This window comes from Apteryx rowi, unplaced genomic scaffold (assembly GCF_003343035.1).
Source record: "Apteryx rowi isolate R43461 unplaced genomic scaffold, aptRow1 scaffold_876, whole genome shotgun sequence".
NCBI classification, from domain to species: Eukaryota; Metazoa; Chordata; class Aves; order Apterygiformes; family Apterygidae; genus Apteryx; species Apteryx rowi.
In genome coordinates this window covers 136,598-154,655 of record NW_020451178.1, presented here as the reverse complement: position 1 = coordinate 154,655, position 18,058 = coordinate 136,598, and the positions used below count along the sequence as shown (strand labels likewise).

The window sequence follows — 18,058 nt, the reverse complement described above, 5'->3', positions numbered from 1 at the left end:
CGGTTGCCACGGCGACGGCGTGGGGGGGGCGCGCGCGACCGAACGAGCGAGGCGGCGGCGGCGGCGGCGCCATGGGCCCCAAGCGGCCCAAGACCGGTGGCGGCGGCGGCTCCGCCGCGGGAGCTGCGGCCAGGGGCTGGGAGGCTGCGCTGGTGTCCGCCCGCCTCGAAGAGGTGAAGGCGGCGGAGGGGCTACTGGGAGCGGGCGGGCTGCGGGGGGGCCGGGCCTGGCCTGTAGGGTGCGTGTTGCAGTACGGGGGGCGCCGGGACCCCAGGCTCAGCCCGGGGAGGTGCATAAATAAACACGACGCGCCGTTAAGCTCCCCCCTCCCCCTCAAGTACCTCTAAGAACTGAAAAGCGGCCAAATAGCTTGCTTTTTTCTTCTTGATGCTTTCTGGGACTTTGAATGCCAAGTTTTGGCTCGGGGTGAACTTTTTATAAACTGCTGAACAACGAGGTTTGATGGAGGTGCTGACACAGCATTAACTGCAGCGTTGAAAATTTGAAGCTATAATTTTCCTCCTTGAGTGTGTGTAGCAAAAAGGCACTTTTTTTTTTAAACAGTGTGTGAGGATCTGAAAGCATATCTAGGTTTCCAGGTCCTGTGTAAGCAATGTAATTCTAATAAATCTTAACTTGCAAGAAAGAATTTGGTTTCAAAATAGGGCAGTAGTTTAGCAAACAATAATATTTATCTAACATATGTTTATCTAGCACTGGTTCTGCAAGTGAGACAAATGACTTCCATGGCCTCATTGTTTGTTGGGTTCCTGTTGTGTCTCCCTCCCCATTTTTTTTTTTAGCACCTGCAGCTGGTAAGTGTGAGGATTTCTGAATTCAGGAGGCAGCTTTTAAACTGGTTAATCAATTTACCAAACATGCCACAAATGTCAAAAAGTCTCTTACATCCTTACTTTTTCTTAATTTGGATTTGGTAGGAGCCGTATAGTGTAAGTTTAACCAAGCAAAATCACTTTTTAAAGTAAGTGCTGCTCAGCTAAGGCTGTTGTTTCCCATTTTTCCCTAGAATATACCTATTCAGTAGAGCTCAGAGGTACCTGAGCTCTTTCTCGTTAGTGAATCTCATCCCTGCCTTAGGAGAACCTCCCCGAAGCATGAGAAGGGAGTGGAGGTTCAGTCTCCATCACCTAGCCAGCTCCTGACCTTTTTCCTGAGCTTATTAGCAAGACACCAATTAGCGATGTTTTTGTAGTGGTGTTTATTGTGGTTGTGGATATTGTCCAGAGAATTCACTGAACAAAGTGCTTTGTTTTTTCTACTGCTTTTACGTACAGCTTATTATATATTTTTAATACAAATAATTATATTGAAATATTTTAAAAGGAACTAAAGTGCTCAAAAGTTAGGAGATGCCAAAATTAGGCTTATTCAGGACCACCCGTTGAGGCAGATGGAAAGAAATGTTGGGAGATGTTCACTGAATGGGGCAGGAATTGCATAGGAGAAAAATATGAGATCATCTAATTAAAGGTTATCATAATGTCTATACCTAAGGGGGCTGATTTAAGATTCCTTGGTTTCTTAATTTGGTATTGTTAGACCATTTTACGTTCCAGTTAAATTCCAATCTCTCTGTCTCGCTGTCTAGATGCTATCAGACAGAGCCTTGAGAACATGGGAAAAACTGTCTTCCTGCTCCAGTTTGAGCTCAAGCTTTGATGCTGGGCAGCAGCTAAAAATTCTGATTCAGCTCTTAGAGTCATGTGCAGGAGCCTACTTTTTGCAAAACTGTCAAATGCTAACAAATCACTTCTGAACATATGTGAATTGAGACTCCTCAAGTATGGCCAAATGTAATGTAAATAGTAAAAGCACATCCTTGACACAAATGTGTCTGTGCTGCCAAATTTTGGTTCCTTCCTCTTGAACATGGAGGGAATTGAATGTCTCAATTACTTAATCATAAAGGGTTTTTTTTAATTAAAGGATAAACATGACTTTTTTTTTTTTTAATCAAACCTCATTCTGACAAATAACCAAACCACACCATCTTTTCTCCTTCCCTCCCCAACCCCCCAAATAAGATTATAGCATGGAAGAGTTAAGCCCAAAAATTTAAAGGTCAGGAATTGAAAACTGCCTGTGAAAGAGAGTGTTGAGCAACTTTAGTTATAGGTGCCGCAAGCCACACTCCTCAAATTATTTCATTCTTCTCCTCAGCATTGTATATCATATGTTCTATGAATCTTAAATTATTTTGGAGATAACAGGAACTCTATCAATTAAATAAATTTCTCTCCTGTTAATTCATGTATAATATATTTTGAAATCTTTTACTTTTCTCAGTTTAGAGAATATTTTTTCCTTTTAGGCCAAGCATTTTAATGTGTGTTTATGATTTGCAGAATTTTATTGGGCTGATGTCTGAAAAGGAGTCATTTTACCGGTAGTGTTAATAATTTATGGGCGGATGTGCTAACTAAAATATGATTTAAATACTGTTTACTAAACAAACAATTGCTTTTTACTAAACACACCGTGAAAGCTGTCAAACGGACTACTCAAAAACATGTACAAAGGAAATATGGATTTGGCAGAACTTCGCATTATAGTTTATGGTTTTTTATATCTGTTATCATCTTTTTTTGTTTCTAATGTGCTACACAAAAGAACATGGAGCTACAGGTTGTGTTGTCCTTCAGATGTTCATCAAGATATTTTGATTGGGTTCACCAGAGAATTAAACTGCAAAACGTAAATTAAGATGCTTAGTCAGTTTTAAACTGCGTGCTACTTAAAGGGCAACATTTGCTGAGTAAAAGGTGAATTCTGGACAAATGCAGCCCTAACAATTGAAATAATTGTTAGGTATTATATATCGTTATTAGCTAGTATAAGTAAGCATAGTAACCGGAGGCCGCTTTTTGCTCTGACTTTGCTTCTGTACAGTTTCTCTTGTATTATTGCCATTTTAGGGTCTGAAAATTGAAAGAAAAATAAGCCTTGTAAAAAATTCTGAATAGGAGGATTCTGCTTTTGCTTACTACTCATAGTCCTTTATTTCTGGAGAAGAATTGACATTCAGTTGAATTGTGATGTTCTGTAATCTGCACAAATTATACAGCAAAAGCTCAGGCCCTTAAAAAAAGAACCCAGTGGTAGTATGGGCATGTGTCAATCAGCAAGTAATGGAAGTGGATTTGGAGTTTTCTCGACAGTGTTACCCTCTGCAGTAGCTGCCTCAGGGCTACAAAAATGGCTGATAAGCAACCTTTTCCAGTAATGCCTACTGTGTTTACTGACTTATAAGCTCTCTGATTGTTGAAAGCAAAGAATGCCAGAGGTAATGTTGTCTTAAGTGTTCATAAATCGCTACTAAATCTCACTGTTTCTGAGGCATTACCTAAAAATCTAGAGATACAAGAACGCTTGCCTTTTGATGCTTAAGTGTTTGGGGTTTATGTTTTCAGATGTTTCTCTTCAGCCCTTACAGTTAAATTTGAAATTGTGGTGTAATGAAATGAACCTATTAGTTGTGGCCTTAAGAAAAAGTAAAAATCAAATACCGCAAGAATAAGTGACACTGCAGAATGTCAGATAGTCATATTACCTGAAAAGGGAGGTTGAGATGACCTGAGGTGCTTTTCTCATCAAAAGAAGTCTAGAAACTAGCATTGCAAAAGTGGCCAAATTTTTTACCCCACTTTACTTTGCTGTGCAAGTGTCTTCTCTAGAACAGTTGTCCTTTTGTTTCTAGCAACTGAGGCAGAGAACACAAGATGTTTTATGGGGAAGCAAAATTTTGTGACTACACCTGCTTTTTTTTTCAACGTGAATTGGAGTTAGAGGGTTTTTTGAAATACTTCTATTATTCCAATACTACTGTGACAAATAGGAAATGTAGACTGCATATATCTGAGCCAAAATGTTTTACAGGTTGAAAAAAAATTGAGATTACATGGGGACATGATGGAGGCTTGAGAACTAAATCAGGAAAAGACGGGTCACATAAAGGTGTTCTGTGACAACCGGCATTTTAGAAAACCAATAGCTGCTTACATGGAGCTCTCAGAGAAATTAGGATCGGAGCTTCTTCATCTGAGGGGTACACCAGCTTCCCCATAGATGGTCATTTCTGACACTGAGAGGGATTTCAATATGTTTTAACTTTTGACATGCCCAGGAGTTTTAAAATGGGGGACACAGTGCCATTTGTGACGATGATTGTAAATTGATGTCTTCCAGTTAGGAATTACAGGGAGGCCCAACCATTTGTTGTATTCATTTACCAATGTTTCCTTTCCAACATTAATCTTTTTTCGTTCAGTTTTGAACCAAGGTTGTTGATTCTCTCTACTTCCTGGATTTTGGTCTGCTTAATGCATAGTAGGTAGTGCTTGTACTATACTCTCTCTCTCTATGGCAGCCTCCATAGACTGTTTCCATGCTTTTCCAATAGCTTTTGTTATGGTTCCCTCTGTCCTGTTCTTGAAGCTAGGAACCTCATTTGAGGTAGCCTTAAAGTCACAGATCTGTCCTCCTTCAGGTCCTTTCTCATGCCCCACTTCTACAATAACATCTGAAAGAATTAAGCTAAGGGGAGGAGCAGTTTTATATTGAGGGAGAAAATATTTTTAAAGTAATCATATACATTTTACTTCGTTTCCTTCTCATTTTTACATTGTAATTTTTTTAGGTGGTGAGCTGTAGAAGCAGGCTCTGTTTCTTTTCTATCCTTTCAGTGCCTTGAATATTAAGGGTACTATTGCAGTATTGATAATATAAGGACAATATTGCAAAAATAATAGATTTTTAAGGTCAGAAAAAAGTATAGTCAGTTAAACACCTTAAACTATATGTTAATGCTGCACATTCACTGTTCGTATAGACTTCAGTTGCTGTTCTGAATGCTCAGCTTTTCTGAAAAATGATGGGTCAGTCTAGAAATAGAGGACATGCTATTAGTTGACTGTGAAATCTGGATAATTTTACCGTGTCACACTGTATGTTGTTACTCCTAGCATTCATCTAGCTCCAATTCCCAACTATTGGATCTTTTTTATAAAAGAAATATTTTTTCTTCATATTACAGCTAGGGGTGTATGGGATGTATCCTTAATAGTATTAAAATTTTTCCACTAAAAGACTATGTATCCAGTTGCATATACATTTGTAGAATTAAGTTAGGTGTGCTTGAAATTCCACTACCAGTTACTTTTTGGAGGCTATTTTACTTGTAATATATTATCCAGTGTTTTGCCTATACTATAAATATTGTTGTAGCTGTTCTGTCGAGAAGCTCTAGCAGCTTGTTTCTTTGAAATAAGGAATTGACAGGGGGAAGACAGAGCTGTCACACTGATGTCAAGGGCATATCTTTTGCTGAACCCCTGAGAGTGTGTTTGGATAAATTGTAAGTTTTTTCAAAAGTTAATTTTTCACAAGCAGGACTTTTCCTGATGTTTTGCTTTGGTGTTACAGGCTGCTGTGAAGGTAGGCACCACTGTAGAAATCGGGAAAACTCTCTTTCCCTTGCTTTTATTACCTTCCCAGGGAATGCATAAGTATTGTGAAGGAGAAATTCTTATTACTCAAACATAACTCTGAAAGTGCCTGGGAAAATATGAGATGGGCTAGAGAATAGGATTTTGGAGCAGGAATCTGAGGATGGAGAAAGCTGGGATCTGTCAGACAATGAAGTTTCACTTAATGACCCATGTGGGCTTTCCCACTTTTCTGTTTCTATGAATATCTAGTGGTTTGGGGGGAAAAAAAAAAAAAGTGTATATGTGTAATCACATTGTGCCATCTTCGTGTGATGTTATGCTTTGTTACCTTATCGTATTGTAAACTATTTCCCCCCATGCAACATCAGATGTCTCTTTCTCCCTTTATCAGTTAGTCAAATTACAAACATTTAAAGTAAGTTTTTTCAGCTGAGAGAAGGGAAAGGAACAAATGAAGAAGAAAATGGTGAAACTGAAAAAAAGAGAATACTACTACTCCTGTTGTTTACATCTAACTTTTTTTTTTTTGAAAAGTCTTTTCCCTTGCTCTACCATCACTCAGGTTTTGCTCCTCTTTTTTGCAAACATATGTCTATACATTTTACATGGTATATGCATATGAAAATATTTCCATCCAAATTCTAAAGGTACCATCCTGTCTTAAATGTCTTTAAAAACTCTCTTTGCCATGATGCACACTGGCTGACGTGTGACTCTATTTAGCCTGATCCTGGTTAGCCTGACATTTTCCTGGGACTGCCTTGATTTTACTGAAACTGTTTCCATGTTTACCTTTATTGCTATCCTTGCAGATTACACATGCAGATATGCAGTGGAAAAAAAATTTTGATGATTTGTGAGGAGTGGAAAGCACAACAATTAGAAGTGCTTCTGGTTTAGGTATCGCTGATGCTGATAGAGAAGACTCTAGGGAGACACATAGATGCACTGGAGATAAGCACTCACAGTATGAAAGTTTGGAAGGGATTCCAGTAGGTTAAACTGAGAGAAATGGAGAAGACAACGAGTAAATAATAGAAGTTTCTGAAATATTGTTGGTTTGAATCTTTTGTGGATGTATATCACTAAATAACGTTACAATCTTTTCTTGTTCTGCATTTCTTTAATGCAGAAATCAGGGTTTTTGTTTTTTCATGATACTATACGCGTATTTCACTGGAAATGCTTGCAAACTGCTAGTGTTTTTCATTTTTTTGTATTTTAGTGAACTATAACTTGCCATTAATATATATTTTCTTAGTTCAGAATACTTAGTGAAAACAGGTAAGAGCCATGGATATGCAGTATACTCTCATGAAAATATAGAAATAATGCTAAGATTTTCAGAAAGTAGTAGTTGGGCATTTTCTGATTCCCTGGATCATGGAACTGAAATTGGTTTATTTTTTTCTACAGAAAATAATGACAATGGTATGAATACATATATTTAGATTTATACTTCTTGTTCATTCACCAAACTGTCAAATCTGCAAATACATTTTAAAATTACTTGTTTTTTATATGATGTTGCGTGAGCATCATATGAAATATAAAATGCAGCATTTGCCAGTAAGGTTTGTACAAGCTGTTACAAGTTTTTTGTTTTCCACAGCATAATGCTGCCATCTGATGGTAGAAAGAATTGGGACAAAAGACTACATGCTTTTTCAGGTTGTACAGAGTTTATGTCAGTGTGACAAATATGGTAATGTTGATTATGTCTTAGGAGAGTAATCATCTCTACAGGCTTACTCCTTGAAACTGCAGAAAAGCATTTTTGTTTGCTTGTATTTTAATAGACTAAATGTTTTATTTTGGAAAGTAGGATGACTGGAAACCTAGCATTGCTTTTGTTGTTGGGAACAAAATTGAGGATGAAATCCACACAAAGGCCTTGTCTCTTGCTGTGCAGGTGCCACAGCGGAAGCTCTTCAGCGTGATAACACATGAAGACGTTTTCAAACAGGTATTCTGAGAAAATAGCTTTTAGAAACAAGTCAAAGGCTAGATACCATTTCTGTTTTTGATGAGATGTTAGCTTTTTCTGGTAAGTGGTAACTTCAAATTACATATTCATAATGGGATATATATTTATATATATCCCATATTATGAGATAACACCATTAGAGGCTTTAAAAACTACACTGATTTGTAGAAGTTAAAAATCGAAGAAGAAAAACTGACTGTGTACACTGGTCCGCTTGCTGTAAACAGTGTGGTTTTGTACAGAATTTCTTCAAGGTATTAATCATCAAAGCTTCCACCTTAAGGTACAGAGGTACCTTAAGATGACTCCTCACCATTTTGGAGTGTGAATGGAGAGTTTACGAAAGAGAATAACAAAAATAAAATGATTTATTTAAATTTTAAAATCCAATCAATAGAATACTTTGTTTTCTTGCAGATCATGGAAGCTGGAAATCAAAAGGGAAAAAAAGTTAAGGATGTGCCTATGTACCATGAGGTGGGTTAAAACCTGTTTTGTAGAATCAGTGCTCTTTTATGTTGAGGTAAATACAGCTGTATAAGTATGTTATGCATACCTGAGTAAATGCAAATCTGCTTGATGTAGCTGATAAAAACACTCAAGATGCTTAAACTGCTTTCTTCTTCTGATACCATCATAGTTCTGTTTGGACTGCTAATTAAGTGAGGATCAAGATATCTTTTTAGGGATATGGGCTTTATTATGTTAAGAATACATTATGTGATTGTATTTTGATGATGATCTCACAAATTACAGATAAATAATTAAACTCTGCTCTCCCAGATAATGGCAGTAAGTTAGAGACTTGTACCCTCTTTCGTTTATGGACTGCAACTCTAGAATACCATCTGTGTGCGCTAGTATCCATTATAATGGTAGTTTGGTATTAAGTCCTAACCTGGTTCATCCAGAGAGGTATGTCAGAAGGATTGGGAATCAGGTCTAGTACAAAGAGGATTTCCTTCTCCCTACCTTGTTAGTGTTTTACTTACAGCTTGTGAGAGGTTATAAAATCCTATGATTAATTAGAAGATTGTTTAAAATTTTCTCAGGTAGAGTTTTATGGCCCTATAGACCTGAAGCAAAAAGAATTTTGGATCCTTCTAAAAAGATCTTGTTTGCATTTCAGTTCTGCAATGACTAATAAACATTTTATATGTCTCAGGTTTTGGCGGACTTTATGACAGGTCTTTTTAGTTGCAGTCTGTTTTTCAGTAATGCCAGACTACTATCTGAACGAGTCCCTTTGGAATTGACATGACTGTGAATGTTATGCAATTAACCCTCTTCATTTAGGACTAGCCTCCCAGACGAAGTCACCTTTATATTGCTTGGGATGTAAAACTCCTTCAGTCCTACTGACAGAAGGATTTTGAAGTCTGGCTCTAAGCAGAAGCTTTGCATGATACCTGTATTTAATTACTAAGACCAATTTTCCTTGTGAAGTGGATACTTATTAAATTCCAGCTGTCAGTGCTGTGTCTCATTAGCTGCTTACTTTACTCCTCAAAGACTTTTTTTTCCCTCTCCTCCTTTAACAGTGAATATAAAATGCCTGTTCTGACCTTTTGCTTGGACTCAGTTTCCGGTCTGGCTGTAGCAAATTGAAAGATTGATCAAGTTGCTACGAGCATTAAGATCCTGCCTCTCTCGGCAGAAGTTTGGTCCTGAGTATTCACTTAAGGCCCATTTGCAGTTTGTGCATTCAAAGCTTTCATTGTAATAGGGATAAACAAGTATAGAGGTAGCACAGAACGCAGAGTTGTGAAATGTTCTTCTGAAAGGAACATTTTTGTCTTCATTGAATTAAGTTCTCTCCTCTGCTATAGAATTCAACACAGTAGGATTTCCGCAAGTGTGTCAGATTTTGGTGAGATTGTAAATGAGGTTCCTGAAGTTTTAATGATTTTTGAACATACAAAGTATACCAAAATATATCTACATGAATATAGGTCTTTAATGACATGGATATTAGCATTGTTGTTAATGGTATTAATAGCAATGTTAATACCCATGTTTCTGGTCGTCTTACACATTGCCTTTACTAAAATGCATGGGTTTTATTAAATTTCTGTACAGCAGTCTGTAGTGCCTGCTTTAAGTCAAGCAACTTTAACTTACTATTTTTGATATATTGCAAGCTAATTATATATCATGTTAAAATAATTCCTTTTGTCTGTTCTAAATTATTGCCCTTCAGTTTTTTGAACATCTTATTGTGCTGTGTTTTGTATCACTCTTCAAACTTCTATAGTTTGAAGAGGATAAGGGCAGTTTTTATGGATATGTGGATGACAAATTCCCAGATCTGTGGGAGTCTGTTTCTTAAGTAACTTGATCAGGTTCACAAAATAAATCAGTTATCAGAAAGTAGGAGTCCTGATTTGTAATTCTGTGCTAAGTCTAGCACTTAATTAAATGTCATTAGCTGAGTCCCTCATAAAGATGCCGGGGAAAAAAAAACAATTTTCATGTATATGGGAGCGAAAATGTTAAGTTTCCTGTAAAATATCAACAGATTTCATAATAAATCAGATTAAATCATCATGTACAGTTTTTCCAAAAGACAACACCTAAAACTGCAGTGTGCTTGACTACAATATATGCATTGTATATATGTAAGGTTTGTATCTTTTATTGTTCATGTACCTGTTTGTTTTGTTCGCTTTCTATTAAGGTTGGTAATGTCATGTGTAATGAAGGTCTTTTACTACTACCAAATATGAAACAGTGTTTCACTTTCCAAACTTAAACTGTTCATGCTAGCGTTTCCCATACTAGGTTTATCAAGCTGACTTTTTTTTTTTCTGGAAAATTTCATTGAGAGTGAGTTTAGGAGCTGCATGGATGAAAAGATTTGTTTTCCTTTCAACTGTTGTTTCCAAGTTTTGTTGGACTCACTGGGGGAGGATCAGGAAAATTGCCTTCCCTTTACCCAGGAAATTCTGAAAAAGAATCTTGTCGCATTCTCAGAAAGGAAGGAGCTGGAGCTAGGGAGTAGTACCATGGTAAGAAAAGATTGTGAAAGAAGATGGAGGTGTGGAACAATTTTGTGGTAATTTCAGATAAGCTGAGATGCTTGGGATAAAGGATCATGGAGAGATGAACTAGGCACAAGTGGCAGAGATAAAAGCAGTTTTGTTTGGATGTGGATCCCAGAATACTGCCTTCAGAATGTAACCTCCTGCTTGTGCAGCCAACAAAATTGAAATCTTGTAACAGCAGCATCCTTCCCCACACTGCTCTGACTCATCTCCAAGATGAACCATCCTGTGCAACACAAAGGGATTGACTGCAAGCAAAAGTATCAATCCTTATTCTACTACATGCCACAAATTGATATATTAATCCTGCTTTCTCATAGCATGGCTCCTAGCTATAGTTTGTTAAACTGAAAAATGTTATCAAATCAGGGGCCAAATCCAAATCCTGACACATTCTGATGCTGGAATTCTGTGCCACTGGATGGAACAGCATACACAGAGTGTAAATCAGCTCTAAATGAGTGTTTCCCAGATGTGAATCACTAGGGAGCTAGCTAACTCTATTGACATCTCTTGCATTTTGGGGTGGGAAGAAGCAGCAATGGTGTGCATTGCACTCCAGAAATACTTGCTTGACTCGTGATTCCTTCAGGACTGTTGTAAGTGAACACAAGTTAGAAAAGCTCTTAGGCATGGCACTATTATAAGAAAAGACCTAAAAAGTAACCAGCAATAACTTCCTCTTCTGCTAGGCACTGTACAGCACGCTGTGGAAGAGTGGATTATAAAGCCCTTTCAGCAAGCACATTTTAAGTAGGAAAGACAGGCACAGCCTAGGGGAGGAGGCTATTACACAAGTGGAGTGAACTGTGTCATAGCAGCAAACCCCATGAGTTGGGCAGGAGGTGGCCAGAGGAGATATTCATATAGGAAAGGAAAGGATAAATGGACTGTTTGGGGTTGGACCTCGAATGTACTGGAAGTGTGTTTGGTGTAGCTGAAATGAAAGTTTCCTTTAAGTGGGGGGTGGGATGTTGGGGTGGGGTGGTGGTTCTTCTCTATTCTGCACCATAGCTTGAATGATGCCTTCTTTCTCCTCTCTCTCTTTCCTTCCTCTCAGCCCTGGGAGACACAGAACTGTGAAAGGAAGACTTTTCTTCTCCCTTCATCTCCAATAAAACTGACCCAAGTGTTCTCTGTGTTCTTTTCAGTCTAGACTGAGGTGGTGCTTGGTAGGTTATACATCTCGTGTTTTAGGTTTACACTGTTCAGGCTTACACTGCTCAGGTTTACAAGAGGATTTCAATGGGAGTTATGTCATTACGTTAAGAGTTAGACTGCTGACTCTTCTGGTAATGTATGTTTCTGCTAACTCTTCTGTAAATGTATGTTTCAATATATGGCTTACAGCCATATTTACTGGATCAAAGAAAATCTAGCAATTACTCTTCTGTTCTTAGTGTAGATACTCTGAGATTGTGTCCAAATTATCCCTTAATTCTGCTATGTATTTAGCAACGTGTATTAAATTCCTTCAGGCTTTTTCAATTTTTTAATTTCTGTGAATCTTCTCCAACAGTCCTTTACAACTCACTAATTATTTTTTTTAATTGGGGGCTCTGGAATGGACTTGGTATTTTTTTTGAATATGTATCAAATAAAAGCGTAACTCCTAATTTAGGAGCTCATTGTATACAAGATGGAAGCTAATTTTAGACTGATTAGTTCACCATTGGCCATTGATTCTTTCTTAAAGTTACCACTTTTCAGGTTCTCCATCTTGTAAATTTGGCCTGTTTTCTTCTTTCCAAGATATCTTGTAATTTAACAAAATTAAATCATATTACTTTCTTGCACTACGCTAGCTACATTAGCCAAATTACTTGGCATGAATGAGTTTTCCAGTACATTCTTTATAACTCACATGATTGTGTCTTCTGCCAATCTTATAATGGAAGACTCTGTCTTTTCCATGATTGCTGATAAAATGTTTAAATAGAGTAGTCTCACTATGTTGTATGCTTCAGACCTCGCAAGAAACTCACCTGTTTATGATGACTCTTTGCGTATTATTGTGTTTTGAGACCTGTCAGTTAATGAGTTTTAATCTTTGTCAGAGCTTTATTAACTTCGAATGCTTGCCTCAAAATCAACAGTCAAAAAATACTTACAGAATTCTATTTTTCACCATATCAAAGTTGTTATCTTTTTCAGCTAGAATTGCATTCTTCCCGGGGAAAACTATACTGTTATTGGATAGATTACCAGAGAAAGCTAGGGTGTTAGTGAATATACCTTCTATTTTTCAAAAAGAACAAAATTGAATTGGTAATAGTTATTTTGCCCTCCTTTTATTTGTTGTTCATTGAATCCTCCATTAGGACATTAGGGAAAAATGTCAGATCCTCAATTATTCTGCAGTGATCAGCATTACACTGCCAGTACTTTAAAAAAAATCAGTTATTCTAGCTTCCCTTTTTTAAGCATTGGTGTACCATTAACTTTATTTCATTTACTTTACAACTACCCTTGTGCTCTGAGGGTTACTGAAAGTCAACTAGTCATCTAAAGAGTTTCTCAGCTACCTGTTTTTAAAACTTCTGTGTTTAAGTTATCCAGGTCTGATGAATTCTAGTATGTCTAGCTTTAAAAGCTGCCATTTTGCAGCTTTCTGTTTATACTGTTGGAAATACTTAATGAGCTTATTAATGATGTGATGCAACCATACTATCTGTTGCTTTTCCAAATATAGAGTAAGATGTTCACTGCTTAGCCATGCTTTTCCTGCATCTTTATTGACTGTTCTACTGTTTCTATTTAATACTAGACCAATGCCATGCTAGGGATTTTTTTTCCTGATACAGCTTAAAAATGACTGTTGTTGTTGTCCTTAACTCTGCTGGTATGCACTTTTCTTTGCCTTGTTTTTCTTTCTTTATCTATTTTCTCTAATTCATAGTTTAAGATGTGTTTGTTGCTACAAACTACCATTTTTCCATTTACTGATTTTAATTCTTAAAGTTACTTATGTTAGCCATTTTCTTTTTCCTTTAAACTCACATGCTTATTTTTCTTGTTTATGAGATTGTGCATTTTTTGTATATCAAGCAGCGTCCTTAGACAGATGTAAATTGAGATTCATGTTCCTCTGCTTAAATTCTTTCTCACAACTGACCTGGGGCATAATAGTTTTCAGTTCTGTGTTACTGACCCTAACAAACAGAGAGAATGCATAATTTCTAGCTGGGTCTTTTTTCTCCTGGCACGTACTAAGTATAATCCAAGTCATTATCACTTGTAATCTAGATACCACGATAGTCTAGTTTTATAATCAGTGCCTCTTCATCTGTTAACTAAAATCAAATTCCTGCATTATCAGAATGAAAAATTTCATCTTCTATTTTTAGAAATTCCAAGGATATTTTGGTAGTGGCAATCATGAAAGCTCTGGCTTACATCAGACTGAAACAGTCTGAGATTAATGTAGGATTGGGGAGGACGGAGAGTATTTGGCTGAGACATTAGGGAGCTAGTAGTTCTGTTATTATAATGGATTTTGGGGGTTAGAAAACCAAGGCATAATTTGTTTCTGAGATGTGGTTTGAAAACTGCTGATTTTAAGTGTTGCGTCTCCTCCCCTCTCCCCTATTCACTCCTTTCTAAATAGGTTAGAATAATTGATTTTAATATTCTGTTCATATGAATCTTCCTACCATGTTTCAGTAAAATGAGTGGGGTTAACTCTGTATTTATAAATCAACAAGTCCACTTTCTTTTGTTTAGAGCACGATCTCACAGAAGAGATGTAAAAGTAAAGATTGATGTCTTTATCCTTTCGTGTTTTGATTGACTTTGCGCTCAATTCCTTTTTCTTCCTCGCCTTTTAATATTAAAATAATGCCATTCCTGACCAGTCTAGCAATCCTGTCTCTCCTTCCCTGAGGAAGACATCTAAATGGTGCACCCTGTTCTGTAGACAGTCCCAGGTCTCATAGAACCAAAACTGAACTTTGTAGTGTGTACTTCAATAGACGTTCACTTCTGGAATCCTCTGTCTTACATCTTTCCATTTGGTATAGGGAAATATACAAAACTTAAGAACACTTTTCTTTTACAACATCTTTCCAAGTTCTCTGAAGTTGCCTATAATTTGCGAGGTATTTTGCAAAATATTTTAGTGTCAAAATGCACAATTCTGCATACCAACCTCAAATGCCTATCTGATTTTAGAGTAATTTATCATATTTTAGGTGTGGAAAGACAGTGTATGATCCCAATGTTTGTCTACCCCTTGCAAAATACTCTTTTCGTTAGTGTAAAATTCTGAACAAGATTTGTCCTTTGTCAGCACTGTTGATTTTCTTAAGGCTAGGATGAGCCACAACAGTGTCATGCAAACCATCTTTTTTTAGTGAGCATGTTCACTTTACAACCAGTTCAGCTTGTGCTGCTGCCAGCTAAATAGGAACCATTTATGGCTGTGATGAACTTTTCCAAAGAGAGTCTATCCCACCCCAGGACGCAAATCCTTGGCATCTCCAGATGATATGCAATCTTTGGGTTATCCACTTCCCTCATACGTAATTTTAAGGTATTCCAGGATTTTCTATATCTTGATGATTTTACTAGAACTCATTGAGGAAAAAGCTACGCACACTTCTACCTGTCCTGCTCACCTTAATACTTGGATACTTCATAATGCCTATCACTGGGGACTTCGAAGTGCTTGCTAAATTGCTCTGCCAGACCATTGCCACTTTAGCAGTAGTCAAGAGAGTAGAATATCATTGTCAAGTGCATTCTCAGAACTTCAACATCTTTACACACATTCTCCTTTTATTATTGGTTATTGCAGTGAAAAAGAAATCACATTAAAACCAATGCCAAATGACATCAAAAGAAAATGTCATTACAAAATAAAAGGTTCACCTGGGTTCAGCTGCCTCTCCAGAAGGACAAAGATCATCCTTACTTCTGTCTCTGGTATGCCAGCCCAGTGTGGATGTCTTGATACCATAGGGCATCTCACATGGCATTAGATGGGGGTGGGGCAGGTTAGTTGTTCTAAGCCTCTGATATAGCAAAAGTATTTTTATTTCAAAAATAGGAAACCTGTCCCACCTAGCAAGTATAAAATATTACCCAGAAGAAAGATATACCACCATGCCTTTGCATCAGCCTTTGCCATTGTCAGAGCATCCGATGCCACTCTAAGATCAAGAGAAGCATGTATACTCCTTTGAGTTATCAAATTATGTGCCTTCCACTTGCGATTTATTTATTCCTTGAGTCTGAACTGCTGTTACTAGGAGCTGATTAGTCCTAGACATTCTAGTTGTCTGCAATCCATTTCTAAAGTCTCTCCGGTTCAGGATCCCTTGCCAGGAGCCCATCTAAGGACAGTATGTTACATTAGGAAGTACTGGCATTTCCAAATGCTGAAACTGGGGCCAAAAATCTTGCACTCCTGCTGGAAAAGGGTCTTTGTGTTGTCATTTTCTGTTTCTTAAAAACTGACAACTCTGATTCTCTATTACTTGAGACAATTGAACATTTTCATCTTTACTTTCCATTTCAAAATAGTGACTGTTCTTCATAATCCTAAATCTAGAATTCTAAAGGCATTGCCCTCTGCCTGTATTATTGTTTTACTACTGTTAATTGTAATTATTTGGCCTGTGGCCATTCATAAAACTGAAAATTGGTGATGATATTTTTTCCAGAAAAGAAACTTGACACCTTTTGAAGTTTATCTGGCTTTAGATACAGTGCTAAGATCTTGTTACTGCTTCCTAGATTACATGATTTCCTGCATACATGCAACTCAATATAAAATTCCATGTTTTTCCTTCAGATTTTGTTAAAATATCTATATAACCAAGCAAACACCAATTAAATCTGTAACAATGTAATCTTTAAGTTGGTAGAAGGACCCTCTGAAGTACCCAAAGGAAGTTCTGTTCTCTGTTTTGTCTCCTTCAAAAATTTCAGGTAACTTCAAGTGGTTAATAAAGTGCAATAGAGTTTAAGACATGTTTTTCTAGTAGAGCAACTAATCACTCTTTATCACCAAAGAAAACTGAAAAATGCAAAAAAGCCCTCTTGCAGAGCTGGACCAAGGTAGAAGGGTCCTGTCTACTAGTTCTGTGGTGCCAACAGTCCTGAGGAAACTCAGGAAAGATGTAGCTGGAATGGTTGTGCCAACACAAGTGTTGATGAGACAACTTTGCTGCTTCAATCTTTTTTCCTTTTCTTTTTCGCCTCTTAAATCTTTTTTTTTTTTTTTTTGCTTAAAAACTTAAATCTCTATATTTTTAAACTTCTACCACTGGTTGGATTCTCTTCCTAGCCAGATATAATATTAGAGAAGCATGACTAAATCATCTAGCTCTGTAAGGTTCATTGTGTGGATCCAGTTGGCTGAAATTAATGGAGAGACTCTAGTTCTTGAAAGCATAAAATATTCTACTTCTACAATAGAAGTGTCTTGCTAGGCACATTTACACCACTGCAAGGTAAATACTTCAAGATTCGATCACAGCACTATGTCTCCCCTACAGAGCACAGATCACAGCAAACTGGCCTGTCTTCTCTTTTAAAGAGCTCTGGGTTCTGTAGGAGGTCCTTAAGGAATCACTTAAACAGCATTTCAATTCTCTCCTCAGTTAGCATGTAATAATTGGACAGGTGTCTGAAGGGTCATGTGAGAGAATCTCCCCTATGCGTAGAACTCCTCTTCCCTGAGAAATCAATGCTCAGGCCTGATCTTTTGAATCACCAGATACCCATATCCCATATTGTCTTCCCTTCAAGCAGCCTTTTTTGGTAGCAGTTAGGTGGTCAGGAAGGCATGGGAGATGTATTCTGTAGATGGTGAGAGCTCTTGTATGAGCTCTTTAATAAAGCCAAGGTGAAAATTCGTCTTAATATTTATGTAATATGTTTTCTCATTTTTATTTAAATTAGGTTATTCTCCCATTTGCATTCCCTTAATACATTATTCAGGTAGTTGTAATGTTAAGAGCCATGCGCTGTGTGTCTTTAGAAAGTTCCCTTTCTGCATGGCTGGGATTAAACCAGTTAAGGTAGTCCCTCAGGTTGCATGTTGTTTGTAGAGAGAGGTTTAAATCACAGGCCATTTTAAAATGGTTATTTCTAACTAGGTTTCTGCTAACCAGATCAAACTTTGTAGTGAATTGGCAAAAACAGACTTGCTCACATGAGTGACAATGTATCTTTCTAGGGTAAAGCAGCCGTTGCTGCTGCTTTGAGAAATGTTCCCATAATAGAAAGGCAGATGTTTAGTACATGAGCGGCATACATATTTGCTCGATATTGCTCAATAGTGAAAGCATCCCAGTCTTATTTTAGTAGGTTTGTCTGAAAACTAGGGTTTAGCTGGGGACTCTGAGGGGCAGAAGGAGTCATCAAATCTACTTGAATTCATTCACAGAATCACAGAATCGCTGAGGTTGGAAGGGACCTCTGGAGATCATCTAGTCCAACCCCCCTGCTCAAGCAGGGTCACCTAGAGCACACTGCACAGGATTGCATCCAGGCGGGTTTTGAATATCTCCAGAGAAGGAGACTCCACAACCTCTCTGGGCAACCTGTTCCAG

General features: G+C 37.5%; 1 protein-coding gene across 1 annotated transcript in view; it reads left to right on the top strand.

Annotated features, from left to right (window-relative positions):
• Positions 1-71: 71 nt before the first annotated feature.
• Positions 72-18,058, top strand: part of SPAG17 (sperm associated antigen 17) — a 120,613-nt gene continuing 102,626 nt past the window's right edge. The window contains exons 1-3 of the mRNA XM_026090733.1: positions 72-173; positions 7,294-7,434; positions 7,873-7,932. Of these exons, the coding sequence (XP_025946518.1) occupies positions 72-173; positions 7,294-7,434; positions 7,873-7,932 (303 nt within the window). The remainder of the gene's footprint in view (positions 174-7,293; positions 7,435-7,872; positions 7,933-18,058) is intronic.